The 22,607-nt window shown below is 41.4% G+C and overlaps 2 protein-coding genes across 2 annotated transcripts in view; one reads left to right on the top strand and one right to left on the bottom strand.

The window, feature by feature from the left end:
• LOC311426255 (microtubule-associated protein 1B-like) overlaps positions 1–5,368 on the top strand; it is an 85,241-nt gene extending 79,873 nt beyond the window's left edge. Inside the window, exon 7 of the mRNA XM_084502468.1 lies at positions 972–5,368. Within this exon, the coding sequence (XP_084358594.1) occupies positions 972–1,127 (156 nt within the window). The 3' untranslated portion in view covers positions 1,128–5,368. The remainder of the gene's footprint in view (positions 1–971) is intronic.
• Positions 1–22,607, bottom strand: part of LOC311426281 (uncharacterized protein) — a 312,708-nt gene that overhangs the window by 183,131 nt on the left and 106,970 nt on the right. The window lies entirely within an intron of this gene.

Here is a 22,607-nt window from a genome sequence, read left to right as displayed (position 1 = left end):
CCTTAGGTCTTCACCGGCGCGCCTGGTTTTAGCCCCTTCCCCCTTCGACTCTAGTTTAAAGCCCTATCTATCAGCCCTGCCAACTCCTGACCTAAGATCCTTACCCCTCTCCGAGAGAGGCGCATCCCATCCGGTGCCATCAGGCCCGGTGTAGCATAGACCTTCCCATGATCAAAGAACCCAAAATTCTGCCGGTCACACCAGTCTCGAAGCCACGAGTTTATGTGAACAGTACGTCTTTCAGCTTCGATCCCCCCTATCGGAAGGACAGAGGCAAACACCACCTGCGCCCCTGATCCTCTAAGTAGTCGCCCCAAATCCCTAAAGTCTCTTTTGATCGCCTTCGGACTTCTCGTTGCTACTTCATCGCTACCAGCCTGAAAGACCAGTAGCGGGTAGTAGTCAGTGGGCCGTACCAGGCGCTTGACTTTCTTGGCGAAGTCTCTCACCCGAGCCCCAGGGAGGCAACAGACTTCTCTGCGGGTTGGGTCTGGTCGGCATATCGGTCCCTCTGTCCCTTTCAGGAGGGAGCCCCCCATAACAATAGCCCTTCTTTCTTTTTTGAAGGATGATGTGGCAATGCGACGTGTAGGTCGCATTGTCTTAGGCGCCCCCTCCAACTGGGACGGGTGTTTGTCTACTTTGTCATTTAGATTGTCTTGCTCTAGTCCTTCATATCGATTATTTAAGGGTAGATGAGAAGGTGAGGTGGGACAATAACCTGCTACTTCTCTGGAAAGCTGCATCTCAGCAGCTTATAGAACCAAAACTGCTTCTTTACAGTCATTTCATCTTATTTACATATTTACTTATTTCCTTTTATCCATTCATTTACCTAAGTATTTATTGCATAAAGAGCCACTCTTTCCAAAAGGGAAAAATGTTTGTTGGCCAGGACTTCTAACAGACATTTTTCTTATCAGTTGTTTCTGTTGCCAATTCCTGAGGAGTTATCCTGTTTTGTGTTGCAGGTGACCTTAATCCCAACCCATGACTCAGAAGTGATGAGGGAATGGTACCAAGAGACCCATGAGAAACAGCAGGACCTCAACATCATGGTTTTGGCAAGCAGCAGCACTGTTGTCATGCAAGATGAATCTTTTCCCGCATGCAAAATTGAACTGTAAGAATGAGACCACGTACCACAACATTAAACTTTGTTTCCAGAAATTCTTCAGTTTGAAAACACCTTTTATAAAAATTCAACCCACCTATTTTAGCTGCTGAACTATATACCTGCCAAATGCTTTACTGTGTCACAATGATGTAAGTCACTAATATTTTTCAGTCTTTGATAATTACTAAGGGAAATGACAGTATTCCCACAGTAGGATTCATAGTACTGTGACAATACAGATCCAGTTTCATCTCCTCTGAATGTTTGGAAAGCATGCACTAGCAACTCCAACTGACTTCCGTCAGGTAGAGGCATTTGCCTTCTAAAGAAACACAAAGAGAGAGAAAAAGAGAGAGGGTTAGGAGGAGAAAGTAATAAAAAATTAGATCTGCGTTAGTCTCATGGCAACAGATGTATCGCTTGCTGCAGTTTGCTTATGCTCTCACATGAAAAGACAGTTTTAAATTTGTATCATTCTGAGCTATAGCAAAGGAAGTCCTTACTTTACAGAATTGTTAGCTGGAAAATAAGAAGCGGCAGAATGTGGTTGGGAAGGGATGTACAACCTAAACTCTCATTAGCAGTTTTCCACTTTAATTTGAACTCTGCATACTGACATACCATAACAATCACAGGCCAAATATACACATAGTCTGAACCCCATTCAGAAATTTAAAACCTTCCTTTCAACATGCAGAACATGTCTAAGGCATGCTCCCAGTGAAAATACACTTACGCCACTCAGAACTGACCAGTCCATATGCTTAAACAGTCATGTCAACTGTTGATTGACTGAAGTAAAATACCAAAGCAGTTAGAAGTACATACAGTATACAATTTGCCTTAGAACGTGACTTCAATGTATAAAGAAACTTGCACTTATTTTTTTACTGTTGAGACATCAAATTTATAAAACATCTGTGTAGGATCATAGTTACACCAGTAAAGTGTGAGTGTGCATGTATGGTACTAGAAACCTATCTGACTAGTCAAACAGCTTGGTGCTATGAATTACATATGTTAGTTATGTGTGCACTTCATTGATGCACCTGGACAGCTCAACAAGGCAAGACAAGCATTTTTTACAAAGTTTCTTTTGTATTGTGGAAGCAAGATTGAAGTGGTGTCCACTATGAGAGTTGCAAAACTTAGCAAAACATTCAGGATGATGAAAAAGGTTACCTGCAAGTCTGTACAGTATTAAACCTTCCTTGGTTTTACCTTGTTTTATTTGTTTAATTTAAGAGTGAATGGGTGTGTTGGGTCTGGAATAAATGTACAGAAACCTTTCTTTTAGTGCTGCATGAGCTTTTAATAGATGAACTTTTAACAAAAGTCTTAATTTACAGGAAAATGCAAAGAAAAAAATCAGGTAAAGGCAAATTTTTCTTAGTAGTTTTGTAAGATAAATGAATAATTTGTTTAAGGTTCTAGTAAGAATGGATATTGAGGTAAAATTTATTGAAAATAGTCAACTACCAATACCTTGCAGTGGGGGGCACCCTGGTGGTAAAATTAACCTATTGATGATAACAGAAAATGGGATTTGAAATGTTGATTGCCTAATATTTACAAGGGTGTAGCCTACATTCTCAACCCTCACAAGATCTTGAAAAAAGATACAATAAACTAAAACAAGTCTTTCCTTTCCTTTCCTTTCCTTTCCTTTCCTTTCCTTTCCTTTCCTTTCCTTTCCTTTCCTTTCCTTTCCTTTCCTTTCCTTTCCTTTCCTTTCCTTTCCTTTCCCCCCTTCCTTACCTTCTTAAGACTGCTTGCAGAGGAAACAGCATATAGAACAGTTCCATGATTTAAAATAGTCTGGATTTTTTTAATCTCAGAAGTTTTACCCCAATAAAAACATATTGTTACATCGTAGAAGGTTTGTGAACTGGAATTTGAAGAATGTACAAAAGCCTCCAAAATGGAGATATGTGCTGGCCTGTATGATTCACCCTTATGGCTGGTATTAAGTTTCACAGTGTAGTGGACTATGACCTCATTTTATTTTATTTACTTATAATTTATTTCAAATTTACATTCTTTAGGATATTTTTATTTAATAGGCATATGTTTGCACTCCTAATTTTTTTTATTTTTTTTTAATATATACTGCTTTACAACCCTTTAAATGTGGGCTCTTGAGGCCTATTTAATACTGTAAATTACTGTTTATCAGGTGTTGGGATTTTCAATTTATTTTTAACATTATCTTTTTTTTTTGTTGTCTCTAGCAATACTGCTTTATTAAGCTTTTAAGTTGTAAAGAATAACTCAGAATGACTATGGCACAGAAGACAGATGGAAATGTATTGTGAAATTAAGCATTTTTTCTGGGCTCATAATCATTAACTTAAAATTGCCTTTGTAATACGTAGACTTCAAAGCTATATTTCTGCAATTCTTTCTGTTTTGTCTACTTTCTTACATAGGTAAGATTTCAAACTTTTTGAGGGGGTAGGAACAGATTTTCTGACAATATCTGAAATGTTTTATACCTCTGCTTTGATAGAAAATCTGTTTTAAGTACAGCAGTGGTTCAGAGACTAATCTAACTTATGCCAATGTGAATCAGGAAAAATTTCACTGCAATCAGAGAAGTTACAGTCATTTGGTCCTACTGTAAATTAAATTAGAATCAAGCCTTAAATCTCCCCAAGTAAGTTTGTGATGACTCAAGCATTTGTTTTACTTTAAAAAAAAAAAAAAAGTAGTTAAAACCGATCTTAAAATGTACATTCGTTTTTTGCTACTACAATAATATTAAAAAAACAGTCTGGCTCTTCTGAGGTATTGTAATGCCTATTCCATCTATTCCCTTTTAAATGGCAACTGTGTCTGGGTGTAACACAGTGATGAACTCCTCCATTAGCTTCTTTTACCCTTAATGTCTTTCCTGCCTGTGGAACTAATCTAACTGTGCTAGTTATAATACTACACGATTAACTTAGTAGCAGTCATCAAAATGTACTGTGTACATTAACGATGAGTGCTGTTGATCAGCATAGATTTCTAGGAGCATGGTTTGTTATTGATTAATTATAAAAAATCAGTATTTGAGTGCAAAGGACGCTCAATTTAAATCATGGTATTATACATAATAGCATGCCCAGTCATGATCTTTATGCTATTACTATACTCTTTCATAAAATTAAATGAAGAATTAACTTTAGAAATCACCTTCCACTCCTGAACTTGGACAGGGTCTCTCTTGCATGCCTTTTCCAAGTCCTGTGGTGGGCCTAACTTCATTGACCTCAACTTTTCACCCCATCTTTTATAGAATTCATTTTTGATTTTTTAAAATTATCTTACATACTGTGGTGAATGGAGGTAACTGTGTATATAAGTATTTTTAATTGTCTACAATAGCTTATGCATTTTAGGACAGTTCTGGTACTCATTTACTAATATTTAATCAATTTGTTGAATTTTTAATCCCTCCCACCGCAAGCAAGTCAGCTCCACAGAGCACTTAATGTGCATTTGGGACATTTTTGTCATATGCTTCACTTTGTTCATCTGTTGCCAGAGGTTCTTGTTCAATAATGATGTTTTGAGACAAATAGTAATTTTGCTGGTCTGGGCTTATTAGAAAAGGAAAAAGTATAATGTTTGCACTTGAAAGAAACTGTAAGCTTTCATCTTCACATAACTGAACAAAACACTAAAAGCAACTGGGGTAAGCATTTCTTAGAATGCAGTTATATTGTTCACCTGGTTTAAAAATGTTTGCTATTTAAAAATTAAAAAAAAAGTCTGTTTATTGTGACTAAAATAAATAAATAAATAAATAAACCAACAAAAAATACTGAAAGGAGAAAAAAGGAAGGAAAAAAATAAAAAGCTTCTCTGCACTAGATGGTGGGAGCTATCTGTTCAAGACCGAGCTGTAATCACAAATGAAAAAGAAAAAATCTGAAATATGTTTTCACGCATTTGCATGTGGCCATTATTTTCTAAGCTATGGAAAGGAAGAGTCTTGTTGCTGTCTGAGAAGCACTTCACACACTTCCTCTCTCTTGTTCTGAACGGTGTTTGTGTAGGTCTGCAGCTGTGTATGGTATTATGTCTTATAATCCTGAATCACTTATATTCTATCCAGTCATATCTACCATAGAAAAGTAGTTTCCAGTGAAAGTAATATGTAGTGCTTTTATTATATTTGTGTGCAATATCTGCTCTTCCACTGAGGATATTTGATGTAAAGGAAACAAACTCAGTTCCACAATAAAATACAAAAGTGGTAAAGTGGTGTTGACCTGTTTCTTGTCCTTGTGTATGCATGTATTTGTAAGTTTTCCCTTTCCTTCAGTAATGACTACCTACTATACAGAACTTTTCTCAAAAGGTCAGTGACTATTTAAACACTAGATAAGAACCAAACTCTATTTAGAAAATAGAAAATAAATGAAGATTACTTTTATTTCTTATGGTGTAAAACATTACTATGATGTACCATGATGTGTCTTCTTTTTGATGTTCTCATTTCTGTATTCCTCACTAGCATGAGAAAACACCTACTTTTCAGTAAGTATGCATTCAAGTGGCTGTGTCAGAGATGATACCCAATAAAGCTACATTAAACTGAGCCCACCCTGGTTTGAAAAGAGATCTGTTCCACACCAGGGAGTTGCAAGTTAACAAGAGTGCATTGCTTGTCTCCAGAGAACATGGACCCTTCACAACCACTGTTGCCCTGTAATCCTGGTGAGAGGAGATGGGGTCAGCTAGCATGGAGTATCTGGGAGAAGCAGGGAGACAAGACAAAACTGTACTTTCATGCTCAGAAGAAAAAGGCTCAAGGGTTGAGATAAGGACAGGGAGATCACTCAACAGTTATTGTCATGGGCAAATGAACTCAGCACCAGGGAGATTAATATAATTTATTGCCTATTACTAACAAACTAGAACAGTGAGAAACTAAAAACAAACTAAAAACACCTTCTCCCTCATCCAGCCCCTTCTACGTCCAACCCCCGAGCTGCACAGGGGAATGGGGGTTGCGGTCAGTCCATAACACTTTGTCTCCGCTCCTGCTTCATGGTCACTCTCTTCCATTGCTACAATGTGGCGTCCCTCACACAGGATTCAGTCCTTCCTGAACTGATCCTGCGTGGGCTTCCCACAGACAGCAGCACTTCAAGAACTACTCCAAAGACAGATCCGCACAATGGGGTCCATCCTTTAGGAGCAAACTGCTCCAACCTGGGTCCCCCAGGGATGGCAGCTCCTGCCAGATCATCTACTCCTGTGTGGGCTTCTCTCCACGGGCTGCCGGTCTGGCCCGGAGTCTGCTCTGGCGGGGCCTCTCCATGGGCCACAGCCTCCTTCAGGTCAGATCCACATGCTTCACCACAGGCTCCTCTATGGGCTGCAGCATGGAAATCTGCTCTGGAGCCTGGAGCACCTCCTCCCCCTCCTTCTTCACTGACCTTGATGTCTGCAAGGTTGTTTCTTACTCCTCTCTCTCCCAGATTCTGTTGCTCAATTTTTCCCTTTCTTAAATATGCTCTCACAAAGACGCAACCAGTGTTGTTTATTTTCTCGGCTCTGGACAGTGGCATAGAATCAGAACGACTTGGGTTGTAAGGGACCTTAAAGATCATCTGGTCCCAACCCCCCTGCCATAGGCAGGGATGCCACCCACTAGATCAGGTTGCTCAGGGCCTCATCTAACCTGGTCTTGAACACCTCCAGGGATGGGGCATCCACAACCTTTCTGGGCAACCTGTTCCAGTGCCTCACCACCCTCCGAGTGAAGAATTTCCTCCTAACTTCTAATCTAAATCTCCTCTCTTTTAATTTAAAACCATTCCCCCTTGTCCTGTCCTTGTCTGGTTGAGCAAAGAGTCACTCTTCATCTTTTTTATAAGCCTCCATTAAGTACTGAAAAGCTGTAATGAGATCACCCCAGAGCCTTCTCCAGGCTGAACGGCCTCAGCTCTCTCAGCCTTTCTTCATAGGAGAGGTGCTCCAGCCCTCTGATCATCTTTGTGGCCCTCCTCTGTACCTGTTCTAACAGATCAACATCCTTCTTGTGCTGGGGGCTCCAGACCTGGATGCAGTACCCTAGGTGGGGCCTCACAAGGGCAGAGTAGAGGCCCCTCGACCTGCTGGCCACTCCTCTTTTGAGTGGCATGTCCCTTTTGTATCCATGAAACTGGATCTTATGTAACATCTTGTCTTACATGGGCAGCTTCTGGACTCTTCTCACAGAGGCTGCCCCTGCAGCCCCTCTGCTACCAAGTCCTTGCCATGTAAACTGAAGAGACTTGTCCCAGCAAGTCTCACTAATACCAATGATCTACCTCTGGGAAAGGTCCAAAGCTTCCAGTTCATCCCGTTTGTTCCCTATACTGTGTGCATTGATATACAGGCATTTCAGATGTACTCCTGAATCCGCAGTGCTCCCTGGAGCAGTGTATATTGCCACCCTCAGACAGTGCCATACACATCCCTTGCTTTAACCTCAGCGTTCCCAATGGTATTCCCCTCCCCCATTGATCCTGGTTTAAAGCTCTCTCAATCAGTCTCAAATAACAGCAAACATGCTGTGGCTTGATGGTACATCTATAAAATATAAAATAAAATATATATGTAAAATATATATTAAATATATTAAATATATACTATAGATAATATATATAATATAAAATATAAGTCCACATGCCACCCGAGGGAACAGGAGAGATGTTTACAGCTGCATATCTAGATTTTAGGTTGGATGTTAGGAAGAACTTCTTTACCGAAAGGGTTGTTAGACATTGGAACAGGCTGCCCAGGGAAGTGGTGGAGTCACCATCCCTGGAAGTCTTTAAAAGATGTTTAGATGTAGAGCTTAGGGATATGGTTTAGTGGGGACTGTTAGCGTTAGGTCAGAGGTTGGACTCGATGATCTTGAGGTCTCTTCCAACCTAGAAATTCTGTGATTCTGTGATTTAATATTTGCTAACAGCAAATTGATTAAATTTATATGCAGTGAGAGATGTGCCAAAGAATGTCTATTTTTATTTTATAGTAAGCAAGTCAAGGACAGTTTGTAATAAATGTGCCAATTTTCTTGGGATTCTTTAATTTATTTATTTTTATTCTTTTGCATATGAAAGAGAAAATATTTCCTTCAATTGTAATTATCATTATGAGGGTTTTACTGTTGAACATATATTATTCTTGGGGTCTAATATTTATATCTGACAATATCTGTGCTTAGAATCTGATTGGATTTAAGCCCATGCTTTGTTGTCTTTTAAGTAAAAAACAAAAATGCACGTACTGTCTCATAATATAAGGGAAAACAGGGCAAGGAAGAATTGTTGGAAATCCCGGAAACTTGCTGAGGCCTTCAAACTGGAAAATAAGGGATGCAAGTGAGGGTGGAAGAGACTGTTTTGAAATCTAAATCTGTTTTATTTCTACACTGTTGGTCATTACTTAAAGCATTGGAAAGTCCGTCTCTGACCCATTGTGGTGGTTTCACACTGATGGCTAGCTAAACTCCACCACACTGCTGTCTCACCCCCCCTCCACAAAAGGACAGGAGGAAAAAATATGATGAAAAAAGGGCTCACAGGTTGATATATGCACAGTTTAATTAAAGGAAAATAAAAAATAAAAATCAAACAAACAAACAAAAACCAAGCAAAGGCCACATGGAAGCAAAGGGAGAAAAGATTCTCTACTTCCCATCAGCAAGCACTGTTTGGACATGTCTTGGGTAGCAGGACCTCAATATGTATAGCAGTTGCTCAGGAAGACAGATGTTTTCATAATGAGAGCCCTCCCTCCCCCTTCTCATTCCCCTTCCTCAGCTTTTATTGCTGAGTGTGACATCATATGGTATGGAATATTCCTTTGGTCAGTTTAGGTCAGCTGCACTGGTGACGTCCCTTCCCCAGCTCTTGGCCATCCCCAGCTTACTGGCTTTGGGGAGTGGGGTGGTTGGAGACAGAGTCTTGATGCTATGCCAGCATTGCTCAGCAATAGACAAAACATTGGTGCGATATCAATACTGTTCTAGCATTACACCATCTTATCTGAATCAGGAAAATGTTTTTTCTCTTGATTGTTCCAGTGGGCTTCTTCAAGGTATCTTGGAATGGGCCTCCTTTTGTGTGTGCCTGTCCAAGGGCACACTATTAAAGCTTATGAATATCCTCTTCCAAATGCAATAAAAAATCCCATTTTTGCTCTAGATTCTGCAAAATTTAGGGCAAGTAAAACTTGCAGAAAGTTTTGAGGCTTGCTAGATCAAAATTAAGCTGTTGGGTTTTGATAAGTGATTTATACTTATATATATACTGTCTACTGTATTTACCTTTCTCCCTTGTTCTCATTCACATGAGAGCTGAAATATTTTTCCTCTCTTTTCTGGATATTCTGGATATCTGAAGCATATCGCATTTTAAAAAACTCACAAGGTCTGTTTTTTTTTTTCTTTCTTATTTTTTCCCCCATTTATTTATTTATTTATTTATTTTTCATTCTGGCTCTTGTATTCCCCAATTGTTTTATTTGGGGAAACTCATCATGAAGATACTTTCAACAATATGACTTTTGGGGCTACAGCTAAGATCCTCCAGAGGTGAGGATTCTTGGAGCATGTATGTTTTCAGGGGCAGTCAGTGCACAGAGATAATATCAAGGCCTGTAGCCTGCCTAGGAGAGACAGAGGCATGAAGGGACCATCTCTATAAATGAGAATGTGGACTGCCTCTCTTTAAAAATCCAGACTGTTCTAAGTCCCCTAGTTTAAACAGAACCTTTGCATCTCTGGGATCTATCAAGGACTGTATAAGAGCTACCACTTCAGATAAATTATCAGTGTGAATCATGAAATCCCCAGATGGAATATATATACAACACAACTTTTAAAACTGTACTGGGTCTGTCTGGGACAGGGGTTGCCAATAGATTTTTTTTTTTTTTCACAGCATGATGAAATTTGTATAATGAAACCTGCTTTAATTACTCAGTTGGTGCCTGCAAATGATTCCTTAATGATTGGTGGCCTTTCTGTTCAAGTCTATGGGAAACCTGTGATTTGCGGGCTAGGACACTAGCTGATGTAAGTCAGCATGATTCTGTTGATTTAATCAGTGTGCACTAAGTTAACTTAGTTAAAAATATCTCCATATATATTAAATAGTATAGATAGCCTCTGTAGACAAGACAACGATGACCAGTAAAGGAGACTCTCATATGGTATTCAGTGCACTCATTTCTCTTTTATAGATGTCTTTATTTTCTCTGATTGCTATCTTAAAGAGTACTTAATCAGCTCTGCAGCAATTTTACTTTTGGAAAGTATTAGGTAAAGCTGACCATATGGTAACTTAAGAAGACTAGCTGTTGAAAAGCATTGCAATATATTCATTCCTAAATAAACATATCTGTATTTGAATCCATGATTCTTCTAAATAAATAATGTTTAAAGTACATGTATTTAAAATAATTTAAAAAGCATTATTGTTCAATTACAAATAACCAAACTGTAAACAAAAACTGTTCTCAGTGGGGGAGAAAGTGTTAGGAGAATAGAATCATAGCAGCTTATGGATTAATCCCCTAAGCAGAGACTGGTCTGTGCATGTTATGGAAGCAGCTTTCCAGTTACAGGGCATCAGATGAATAAGAAGCAAACACTGCCACAAATGCTATTAGTAGTGTGTAATAAGATTAACTCTCTATAGTACTTGCAATATCCTTGAGATTTTTCCTAAAGCAGCACAGGGGCGATCACTGCATCTTAAACAATGACAAATTTTATCTTTCATTGTTGTATGGATACAACTCTCATTGGCATTAATAGGTGTTAGGCATGTACATAAAGGGAAGAATAGACCTTAAAGTTTAAGTAATCATGGTATGCTAAAGCTTTCTAACAATTTCACAAAGGACCAGACCAAAGTTGTACAACTCTTCCCATGGGGTGAAAATATTAAGTGTTTTCTGATTCATATCTTTGAGGCATAAAGGGTGATTAGAGGTTCCTAAATAACAGTTTAGGAGAAATCAATAAGATTTAGCTTAAAGAGACAGAACCCAAGACAGAGCTCATATTTGAGCTCATAAATGTTTTTCCTTTCCATGATTGGGTGAGCCTTTTCTTTCCTTCATTTTAAGGTAACTAGCTTTATGTGTACTGAGTATTTCAGTGGAATTCCTGTGAGTTTGTTGAACATTTATCTAGTTAGAGATGCAAGATGAAACGATGTTAAAAGGAAGTTTTAGCAATGACAGTATTAGAAGGGAGATAAAGTACATTTAAAAGGTATTTTATTTATTTTATTTTATTTTATTTTATTTTATTTTATTTTATTTTATTTTATTTTAAATACAGGAAGGATCTTGGCTACTTACTTAAATTCCATTAAGGAGAAACATAATGCTGATGTTTTTTGTCTTGTTTTCAGTATCAGATATTTATAATCAGAGAAACTCCTCCAGTCCTCATTGAGCTCAGTGGCAGTTTTCCTATGTAGTTCACTTGAAATTGAGTTAGGCACTATGTTGTTTAATACAGATTGGCACAACCGTGCTGTTATACAAAATCATTGCAATAAATCCGATGCTTCTTTTAAAACAGAAAAAAAAAAAAAAAAAAAAAAAAAGCAAAAAAAAAAAGCTGCCCCTGGAAAAAGTCCCAAGCATTTTTCCTTTGATGCACAAATTTGCTTAGCATCTTTAACAGCCTAGTAACTGGTTTGGCTTATAATGTTGTGAATATATCAGGCATTCAGTATAACAAAAGAACAATTATACTTCTAACCATTCCTGTGAATTATGATATAAGGTACTGCTTGATAAACACTGGTGTGTGAGGTAATGAGCCACACAGGTTTGTTTTTTTGTTTGTTTTTTTTTTCCAAATAAGATTTTTTTTTGGCTATTTGACAGTTATACCAATTTGGGATGTAAAAGTGAGATTCCTTTTCTGAATAACTCAGCCAAGTTAAAATATCACACTGCTGTAACTATTGCAGAAGAAATTACACTGGGAAATGGACTGCTCTGCTCATGATTATTTTAGTTTCTGGGTCTGAGATATTTTCTGGTGGTAAGAGAAGAAATTTCTTTCTAGGCAGAGAAGATTGTTTCTGGAAGAGGTCTGATGTTGTGCAGTTCTCTTTTCTTTTCCCTGGTTATTAATGCTTCCAAATGCAGGTTTGGACAAGGACTTTCAGTGATCTTCAGGACTGATGAGTCAACTCTGCATCACTGCAGCCTCCCATCATGGTGTGTGTTGGCTGCTAACTTATATGCAGTACGTTTATGTGCTGTGCAGCTTAAAACCAAAACTCCAAATCAGTGGAACAGTTCTGTAGCATAACCTAGAGCTTCCCTTGCTATTTACTATGCATTTAAGATTTAAGGGCAGGAGAGAGGTTATGATGAGACAATGAGAGGATTACAGCCTAAAGATATGGGGCTGACCATAGCATATGAATCATTAACTTCCTAATTTGCTGTTAACGGGTTTTTAAGATTTACTTATAATTGAAATGTGTAACTCAAGACAACTGCTTACAGAGAATCTTACATTGTCCCACCTGTCTGTATCAAGTTTATGAAGTATAAAAAATAAGAAAGGAAAAGACAAAACTGATTTGCTTTTGTTAGATAGTCCTGGCCAAATTTCTCACTAACTTCAGTGGGTGCTGTTTTCTGTTTTCTATTGCCCTTTGTACCTAGAGTTTCAATGTCTGGATTGATAAAATTATTATTTGTTGAATGATATAGATATCTTATTAGCCATGCACATGGTTTATAGAAGAACTTCAGCTGTGGAAAGTAGTTAAAGGTGACTTAGGGAGTCCTAAAAAATAATCCATTATATATAGCTTTTTAAGTATTTGGTATTTTATAATGTACAATATTGTGATGTACCCAGCAGAAAAAAAAAAAGGATTATGTAACTAAAGCACTCTACTTGGCTTCTAAACCTTCAGGTTTCTGTATGACCTTGGAAATTGTTTCCTTATCTCTATTTTATGGGGTTAAAATCCTTTAACACCTACAAGATGGGCTCTAAAGATAAAATTAATTGTGAAAGTAGTTGTTCAGAGATCAGTGTATTTAGATTTCTAATCTACAAAACCAATATATGGAAATATTTCTAAACAAGACTAAAATATGCATTTCAGGAAGCCAATCTGAAGTGTGAGCATTTTGGAGGAAGATCCCAAGTTTTGTTTATATGGAGCATTAATAAGTGCTACCTTGAAACTACAAGTGCTTACCTTGAAAATAATGGAAAACACAATTTAATTTATATTAAAAGGCTTTAAGGGCAAAACAATTTAAGACATAAAGAGGCATATGAAGATCTCTATGTTGATGAGTGCTGCCATCTTCTAGCTGTCTCTGATACCTCTCATTTCAAGGCTGAAAGGGTGATTCTTGTGGGAGATGGTGACTTCAGGTATATGAATTGTTACTGAAAATTGTGTATGACTGCAGCAATGCTATTGAACAAGGCAGTTCTGACTACAGACAGTGCAGGGCCCTCTGGTTAACAGCCATTACTCTTCCCTTTCTTCCCACCCAGATATGAAATTGCCCTGCTCTCTAAACACTCTTTTTTTTTTTTCCTTTCTGTAATTACAGGACATCTTTACTTGCAGGAGGGTCATAAAGATACATTTACCTGTCTGCAAAGCATAATTCCAGATGTGCCAGTTCAGATTTACCACCTTTGCTTGCCATCATCTCACTGAATTTACAATGCTGCCAAATAGTGGTGGACAAAGCTTCTAGGATTTTAGCTTTATGCACCATGGGGATTATAAATGACCCAGGTCAATGAAAGAATAGAAGTGGCAGAGAACAGAAACAAATGTGTCTGCCTACAGCAACAATTAGGCATCAAATGAGAAAGCAAAGACTGCTGCCAGGAACCTGATAGCTCTGCAGCAACCGGTTGGGGTACTAGGTAGTTCTCTCAGAAATGAGAGAAATCTTAGATATTGGGAATATTAGGTTATCTTAGGATGGATAAGGAATGTTTGGTCTCCTACTCAAAGAAGGATTCCAATAATTAAAGACAGTCACTCACCCACTGAGCAAACTCTTTGTCTCCAATTGCTCCTCAAAATACTTCAATGTTCTTTGCAAAAACTGTTTAAAAAAGTGACAAAAAGGCTGCTTTCTTCAAGACAAGGCTTGTCTTCTTGCCTATTGGTAGAAAATTTTAATGCTAGATAACAATAACTTGCAGCTGAATTAATCGAACAGATCGATGCTGTTGACTGACTACTGGATATATTTTTCCTTAAGCAAAGCCAAGAGGGAACCCATTTATCAGGAGCACTGGATTCCACTACTGTTGCAAGTGCAGTATATGAACAGGAGATATATTCTTGTTCTCTTTGGCTCTGATTTTACTACTAATTTTCCTCTGACTTTTACTAAAGTCAGCCCAACTTCAAAATCGATTCCTTCCCGGGATTGAGTATGATCTGTCATTTTTAGAAATCTAGAGAATACAGACACAGTTGCTGCTGGAAATAGCAATCAGGGACAAGGCCTCTTCAGTCTTTCTAGGCATCTGGGTGCAAATCCAACAATTATTTTGAGATCGAATTCAAGAGATGTTCTGGATTAATTGGAAATGCTGACTTTTCCCTCCATCCTATCACAGAATCACAGAATGACAGAATTGTCTAGGTTGGAAGAGATCTCAAGATCAATGAGTCCAACCTCTGACCTAACACTAACAAGTCCTCCACTAAACCATATCACTAAGTTCAACATCTAAACGTCTTTTAAAGACCTCCAGGGATGGTGACTCCACCACTTCCCTGGGCAGCCCGTTCCAATGCCTAACAACCCTCTCAGTAAAGAAGTTCTTCCTAATATCCAACCTAAAACACCCCAGGTGCAACTTTAGCCCGTTCCCCCTTGTCCTGTCACCAGGCACGTGGGAGAATAGACCAACCCCCACCTCACTACAGCCTCCTTTAATGTACTTATGAAGAGCGATAAGGTCGTCCCTGAGCCTCCTCTTCTCCAGGCTGAACAAACCCAGCTCCCTCAGCCGCTCCTCGTAGGATTTGTTCTCCAGACCCCTCACCAGCTTTGTTGCCCTTCTCTGGACTCGCTCGAGCACCTCCATGTCCTTCTTGTAGCGAGGGGCCCAAAACTGAACACAGTACTCAAGGTGTGGCCTCACCAGAGCCGAGCACAGGGGGACAATCACTTCCCTAGCCCTGCTGGCCACACTGCTTCTGATACAAGCCAGGATGCTGTTGGCCTTCTTGGCCACCTGAGCACACTGCTGTTTCATATTCAGCTGGCTATCCACCAATACTCCCAGGTCCTTCTCTGACAGGCAGCTTTCTAACCACTCTTCCCCCAGCCTGTAGCTCTGCTTGGGGTTATTGCGCCCCAGGTGCAGGACCCGGCACTCGGCCTTTTTGACTTCATACAGCTGGCCTCAGCCCATCGGTCCAGCCTATCCAGATCCTCCTGCAGAGCCTTCCTACCCTCGAGCAGATCGACACATGCACCTAACTTGGTGTCATCTGCAAACTTACTGAGGGTGAACTCGATCCCCTCATCCAGATCATCAATAAAGATATTAAGGAGGACTGGCCCCAGTACCGAGCCCTGGGGAATGCCACTAGTGACCGGCCTCCAACTGGATTTGACTCCATTCACCACGACTCTTTGGGCCCGGCTATCCAGTTTTTAACCAAACGAAGCATACGCCAGTCCAAGCCACGAGCAGCCAGTTTCTTGAGGAGAATGCTGTGGGAAACGGTGTCAAAAGCCTTGCTGAAGTCAAGGTAGACCACATCCACAGCCTTTCCCTCGTCCACCCAGCGCGTCACTTTGTCATAGAAGGAGATCAGGTTCGTCAAACAGGACCTGCCTTTCATAAACCCATGCTGACTGGGCCTGATCGCCTGCTTGCCCTGTAAGTGCCGCATGATGACACTCAAGATAATCTGCTCCATGAGTTTCCCTGGCACTGAGGTCAAACTGACAGGCCTATAGTTTCCCGGGTCTGCCCTCCGGCTCTTCTTGTAGATGGGCGTCACATTTGCTAGCCACCAGTCGACTGGGATCTCCCCCGATAGCCAGGACTGTTGATAAATGATGGAAAGCGGCTTGGCCATCTCCTCTGCCAGTTCTCTCAGTATCCTCGGGTGGATCCCATCTGAGGATCACTAATCCACTGAGAATAGGAATTACTAAGATAAACTTAAAATACATCATTTCTATGTATATATACACCTCTATAATAATTAAGAAATAATATTTAAGATAAACAATAAAAATCACAAACTAATAAGGATTCTTCTGGTGGGGATTAAACACCTCCCCTTCTCCCACTTCCAGGAAGTGTTCCCTGGAAACACTCCAATTCCGTGATTCAATCCCTTTTACTCATTAATTCATTAAGAATTCTAAGGAGAAGTTAAAGGTTTACAGTAGATAGTTTTAACAGTTTTACCCTTAAAAGTCTTTGCTAATGTAGTCTCTCTGGTATCAGGGTTAAGTGATGCTTTTACCCAGGTATGAGTCCACCCTTTCTCAGCCGTTCTTCCTGTCGTCTCAGTAGTCAGGAGCACTTGGAACAGTCCTTCCCACTCAGGTTGCAGTTTCAATTCTCTCCACGTTCGCATCAGATCCCAATCTCCTGCTTGGAATGGATGGATCAGGGCTTCCAGGAGTGGGGTTTGAGCTAACAGTCCACGGGTCCTGAGAGATGAGAAAGAAGACGACAGCCTGAGTATATAGTTCTTAAGAAAAGCATCTTTTGTCTCAAATTGAGGTAATTAATTCCCTTTGTCCATGTACAGCAATCCAAATAATATTTCATATGGTGAAACTCCCACATCTTTTCTTGGTGCAGTTTGAATTCGGAGAAGTGCCAAAGGTAAGCACTTCGTTTGGGGAAGCTGAGTTTCCAGAACTTAGTTAATTGCTTCCTTACTGTCTGATCCTCTCCACCCTTCCAGAAGAGGAAGGATGCCAAGGAGTGTGAAATTTCCACTTGATTCCTAGAGTCCACATTAGCCCTTGCAATATTTCTGACATAAAGTGATTTCTTTGATCAGAGTCAATATTTTCAACAATTCCATACCTGGGAGTTATTTGTTCTAAAATTACTTTAGTTACTGTGTTCGCAGTAGCAGATACTGAAGGGAAAGCTTCCACTCACCCTGATAAATGATCTACCAAGACTAATAAGTATTTAAATCTACCTACTTGAAGGAGTTCTGTAAAATCTACCTGTACATTTTGGAAGGGTTGAATTCCTGGTTCTCACCCCCCTTTGGGCTGACTGCAGATAACTTTCCTATTTACCTTTTGACATACTACACAACTCTTGCGTACTTGTTCAGCCAGAATATATATATTCCTACACATACATATTTCCATAGCACAGCATCACACGTTGCTTGAATTCCCCAATGACCCTCTTGATGTAAAACAGTTAATATTTGCCTCATTAGCACTTTATTCAGCATTTCTCTCCCCTCAGGGAGTATCTGTTTTCCTTTGGACTTTGTGACTCCTAATTCCTTAAAAACCTCTTTCTCTTAAAACTTTTTAGTTCTTTTTAGTTTTGGGTAGGGGTAGCTCAACAATTCCCTGAATCCTCTCTGGATTTATTCTTCATTCCCTCTCAGACACTAGATGCCATAACTATTTGACTACTCTTTCTACTAATTTTAATTTATTTTCCAATACTTTCAAGCCCTGTTTTCCCAGAAAGTCAAATAGCTTGTTGGTGGCTTCCTTCACAACTGTTTTCTCCTGTCCTGACAATAAAAGATCATCCACATATTGTAACAGTAAAACCTCCTTTGGAGGTGTGTCGTGGTTCCGCTCAAGTGGGCAGCCGAGCTCCACCACAGCCGCTCTCTCACTCCCCCTCCTCAAAGAGGAATGGGGAGAAAATATGATGAAAAGGGCTCAAGGGTTGAGATAAGGACGAGAAGATCACGCAGTAATTATTGTAACGGGCAAAACAGACTCGGCATAGGGAGATAGTAAGATTTATTGCTTATTACTAACAAGCTAGAGAAGTGAGAAACAAAGGAAAGAAACCAAAAGCACCTTTTCCCCCATCCACTCTCTTCCACCTCCTCCCCCCGAGCAGCGCAGGGGAACGGGGGAAGGGGAGTTATGGTCAGTCTACAGAGCTTCTCTGCCGCTTCTTCTCGATCACTCTCGTCCCCTGTGCTGTGGGGTCCCTCCCACGGGATACAGTCCTTGATGAACTGATCTGGCATGGGCCTCCCACAGGCAGCAGCTCTTCCAGAGCTGCTCCAGATATGGGTCCATACCACGGGGTCCATCCCTCAGGAGAAAACTGCTCCAACCTGGATCCCCCACGGGCAGTAGCTCCTGCCAGGTCACCTGCTCCTGCGTGGTCTCCTCTCCACGGGCTACAGGTCTGGCCCAGAATCTGCTCCGGCAGGGGTCTTCCACAGGCGGCAGCCTCCGTCAGTGCAGGTCCACCTGCTCCACCGTGGTCTCCTCCACGGGCTGCAGCATGGAACCCTGCTCCACCGTGGTACTCCATGGGCTGCAGGGGGACATCCTGCTTCGCCATGGTCCTCACCGCAGGCTGCAGGGGACTTCTGCTCCGGCGCCTGGAGCACCTCGCCCCCTCCTTTTTCACTGACCTTGGCGCCTGCAAGGCTGTTCCTCACTCCTCTCACTCTCCCAGGTGCTGTGTGGCAGCATTGTTTTTTGTTTTTTTTTTTTTTTTTTTTTTCCCCTCCCCTGTCTTAAATATGCTCTCACAGAGGTGCAAAACAACATCACTTATTGGCTCGGCTCTGTTCAGCAGTGGGGCCCTTACCAAACATGGGGCAGCTTCTAGATCCTTCTCACAGAAACCACCCCTATGGCCCCCTGCTACCGAAACCTTGCCACGTAAACCCACTACCTTTCCACTGCAGCCCCCACTCCCCCCCCGTGCCACTCAGAGCAGGGACGAGGTGGAAGTCAGTGGATGGGGGAAGGTGCCCCCAGCTTGTTTCTTTGTTTCTCACCGCTCCAGACCATCAGCAATAGGTAATCAATTTTATTAATCTTCCTATGCTAAGTCTGTTTTGCCCGCAACAGTAATTGTCATATAATCCCCACTGAGGTACACTTGAGGAACCCTTGAGGTACACTTTTTCATTTATCAGGGAACTAGCTTTCTGAGAAGCCCCAACTCCCTTATTCTGAATTTATAACAGCAGTCTCTCCTTCTTCCGCTCTGGATATTCCTATTTGAAGTGGCCGGCCTGGCCACACTTAAAACATCTTCTCAAAGCCTGTCCCTGCTAGGATTTAGGCTGCAACACAGGTAGTTTTCCTTGTCTGCTATTCCTCCATCTCTCTTCCTCTCCTTTCCATCCTGGGCCCTCCAGGATCTCCCCCTTTGCCTCACTACCCAGTATGCTGTGAATACCATTTATTTTGCTCTCTGCTTCTCCTTCTCATCTCCCCTCCTGGCATACACCTTCATACTACCTGCACTGTTCACTCCATCCTCTCACCTTCTGGAACTTTTTCTGTATATCTGGCCAGACTTTAATCACAAAATGAACTTTAAAGAGCCTTTAGGCTACCGAGTCCTCAGGATTCATCCCCGAGTACTTTCTAATTCTGACCCCGAGTCTCTCATAGGATTTCTATGTTGTGGGATGTTACTATTTCAGATGGATAAGCAGATATTTCTGCTCTATCGGAATTACTCTCAGTCGGGGGAGGGGGGGGGTTAGTTCTTTCCCATTCTTGCATAGCTGCCTGGCAAATCATTCCCCTCCTAAACATTCTTCTCCAGTGAATAACATACCCAAGATTGACATTTCCCCCCCAGGAATACAAATTAGGCCTTAGAAATGGATTTGACTGCTCTGCTAGGCCCTCAATTAAAGACTTCATTTCCTTCTTAAAACTCCTAACCTTTCTGCTGGTAAGGGGGGAGTGGCACTGGCCCTGCACGGCCCTACCGGGACCCCCCGCCTCCACTCCTGCTGCTCTGCGCTCCCCGGCAACTTCTCCAGGGACAGCGTCAATTGCAGTCCCTGTCTCCCCTCCTGGAGCAGTTGCTGCTGCCTCCGGTGCAATATTAGGATTATAGGGAGCATAACTTGATTCCTCCTCTGAAAATGGAACCTTATTGTTTACGTATAAATTTCAAGCCTGAATTTTCATCGGACCCGTATTTTAGCCAAAATACTGAAGTTCCTTTTATTAGCTTTTTAGGCCAGACAATTACACAACGTCAAACCATTTTTAAATATTTTTTCATATTTTTTAATCCTTTTCCCTAGCTTTTGGCTTGTTTTTCCAAAACCTTATCATTCTCTCCAAAGGGCTATCTTTAGGCACAATGCCGGGGTCTCTAACCCCACACTGCTGACTCTTGGAACCCTTAATCCCCATCTCTTCCAGACGTGCTGCTGTGGACTTTACCACCCACAGGGTACCACACGCCTTCACCTAGGATTAGGACAGAGGTGGGGTGTACTGCTGAGCACCTCAATTCACCGTGCTCGGGGTACCGTACACCTAAGGGCCCAACCCCCCCGAGACTCTCTTTCACTTGTCTCTCTTTCGCTTTGTCTCTCTCCAGCCGAGGGGACTTTGTTCGTCCCCTCATGGGACTACAGAACCTCACGGATCGGGACTCCACACTCGCTTCGCACTAAAAGTGCATCTCATTCACACTCCACACAAGTCTCCCGAAACCCAACCCGAGGCAAGATATGGTAAAGTTTCCCTTACCTCGGTCCGTGCATGGCTTCCCAGTCTGGGTTATCAGCAGTAATCCCCGTGCCTGTTCCCGATCTGGGCTGAACTATATCTGGGCTGTGTCTCTGTATGTCTGTGCTGACCTCCCTTCTCCCCAGTGCTTCGCAGAGTCTGTCTTCAGATTAACAGTCTCAGTCCTTTGCCGGCCATACCGAGATGACCCACCACCCCCGATGGCACCACTGAAATCAGCGGGGTGCACCTTCCTGTCTGTGGTGGCAAGAGATCTTCGGCAGGCAACAAGATTCCAGACGAGCCCCCAAATTGTGAGAAAAATCTCTAATAATTTTCTTCAGACAGGATCTTCTGTGAAGCTATTTTATTCGTGATTGCAATGGCGGGCGTCCTGTCAATCAGGAGCACATTTTAGTAAACAAATCATAACCTTTTATTCCCTATTACCCGATGCCTGATCACCTCCCCTGTTTCCTCATTGTCTGAGTACTACAGGTTCACAAGCTACTCGATGCTCCTCTTTACCATATATGTACAATTTTTGTTTTTTTCAACCCTTTAATTTTGCCTTTCTCATGTTTTGAGAACTCGTGATCTTTGTTTTGCTGTTCTCATAATGCTCATCCTGTTTCTCTCAAGCTTCTACCTTATTTTGGAACAGTGAGGCCTTCTACTGTCCACTTATCTACTTAGCATTTCTCGTTATTATGACTACACAACTACCTTGGAATACAGAAAAGTAATTCTCTACTGCAAAAACACAACTTTGTTTCTCACACAAATACCCAGAATATGAAAAACACAACCAACTACACATGTACTAACTTATGAAACAACTCTATAGAGAATGTTAGGTTTCCCGAGGAAGCACTCGGTATAACCGAGAGTTCAAATCTTACCCAATAGGAGTCCCTGTGGGGGGGGGAAGAGAGGTTCAGCCCATCAACTGATCCCCGAAGTCAGCGATGTCCTTACAACTTATCTGTGATGGTGTCTTCCCCTACATTTTCCTTCTCTTGAGCCATTTTTATACTATTTTCTTACTTTTGTGTGGAGCTTGAGTGACTTCAGTCATACGTGTCTTTGTTGATTGGTATAAATTTTTCTCGCATTTGTTTAAAGGTATAGGCTCAGAGAAATTCAGAGCCCATGCTCAGTGAGGGGTGGTCGCACCTTGGAGGTGAGTAGCTTTTGGGATGGAAATGTGTTTTGGCATTATAATGAGATTGTAATGAGCAAAGTTCACCCAGAGGACATGACTCGGTTATCAGTTAGACCGAGGGCTACCAATACCTAAGGTTGCAGGCTATGTTGCCAAGGAGACTATCAGGGAACAGATTCAATGCCTAACTGTCATATTTCACCCTGGAAATTTCTTCACCACTGAACCTTCTCTTAAGATGACAGGTATCCTTACACAATAGGTTTGAGGCTCTGGAGCTTGAGGAATGGGTAGGTGAGGATGTGGTGGAAGGACCACCCATGAGGTTGTCTAGGGCAAGGAATTTTACTCCATGCCTCAAGACTGCCTCCACCAAGAAGGAAAGAAGGGTAGCTGTTGTAGGCAACTCCCTTCTGAGGGGAACAGGGGGCCCCATATGTCGGCCTGACCCTATCCATAGGGAAGTCTGCTGCCTCCCTGGGGCCTGGGTCAGGGACATTACCAGGAAACTTCCTGGCCTGGTTCGCTCCTCCCATTATTACCCCTTAGAGATAATTCAGGCTGGCAGCAATGAAATCGCTGAGAGAAGCCTGAAGGCTATCA

This window comes from Aythya ferina, assembly GCF_964211825.1.
Source record: "Aythya ferina genome assembly, chromosome: W".
NCBI lineage: Eukaryota > Metazoa > Chordata > Aves > Anseriformes > Anatidae > Aythya > Aythya ferina.
Note: the sequence above shows the minus strand (reverse complement) of the source record. Positions and strands in the feature narration are given on the sequence as shown.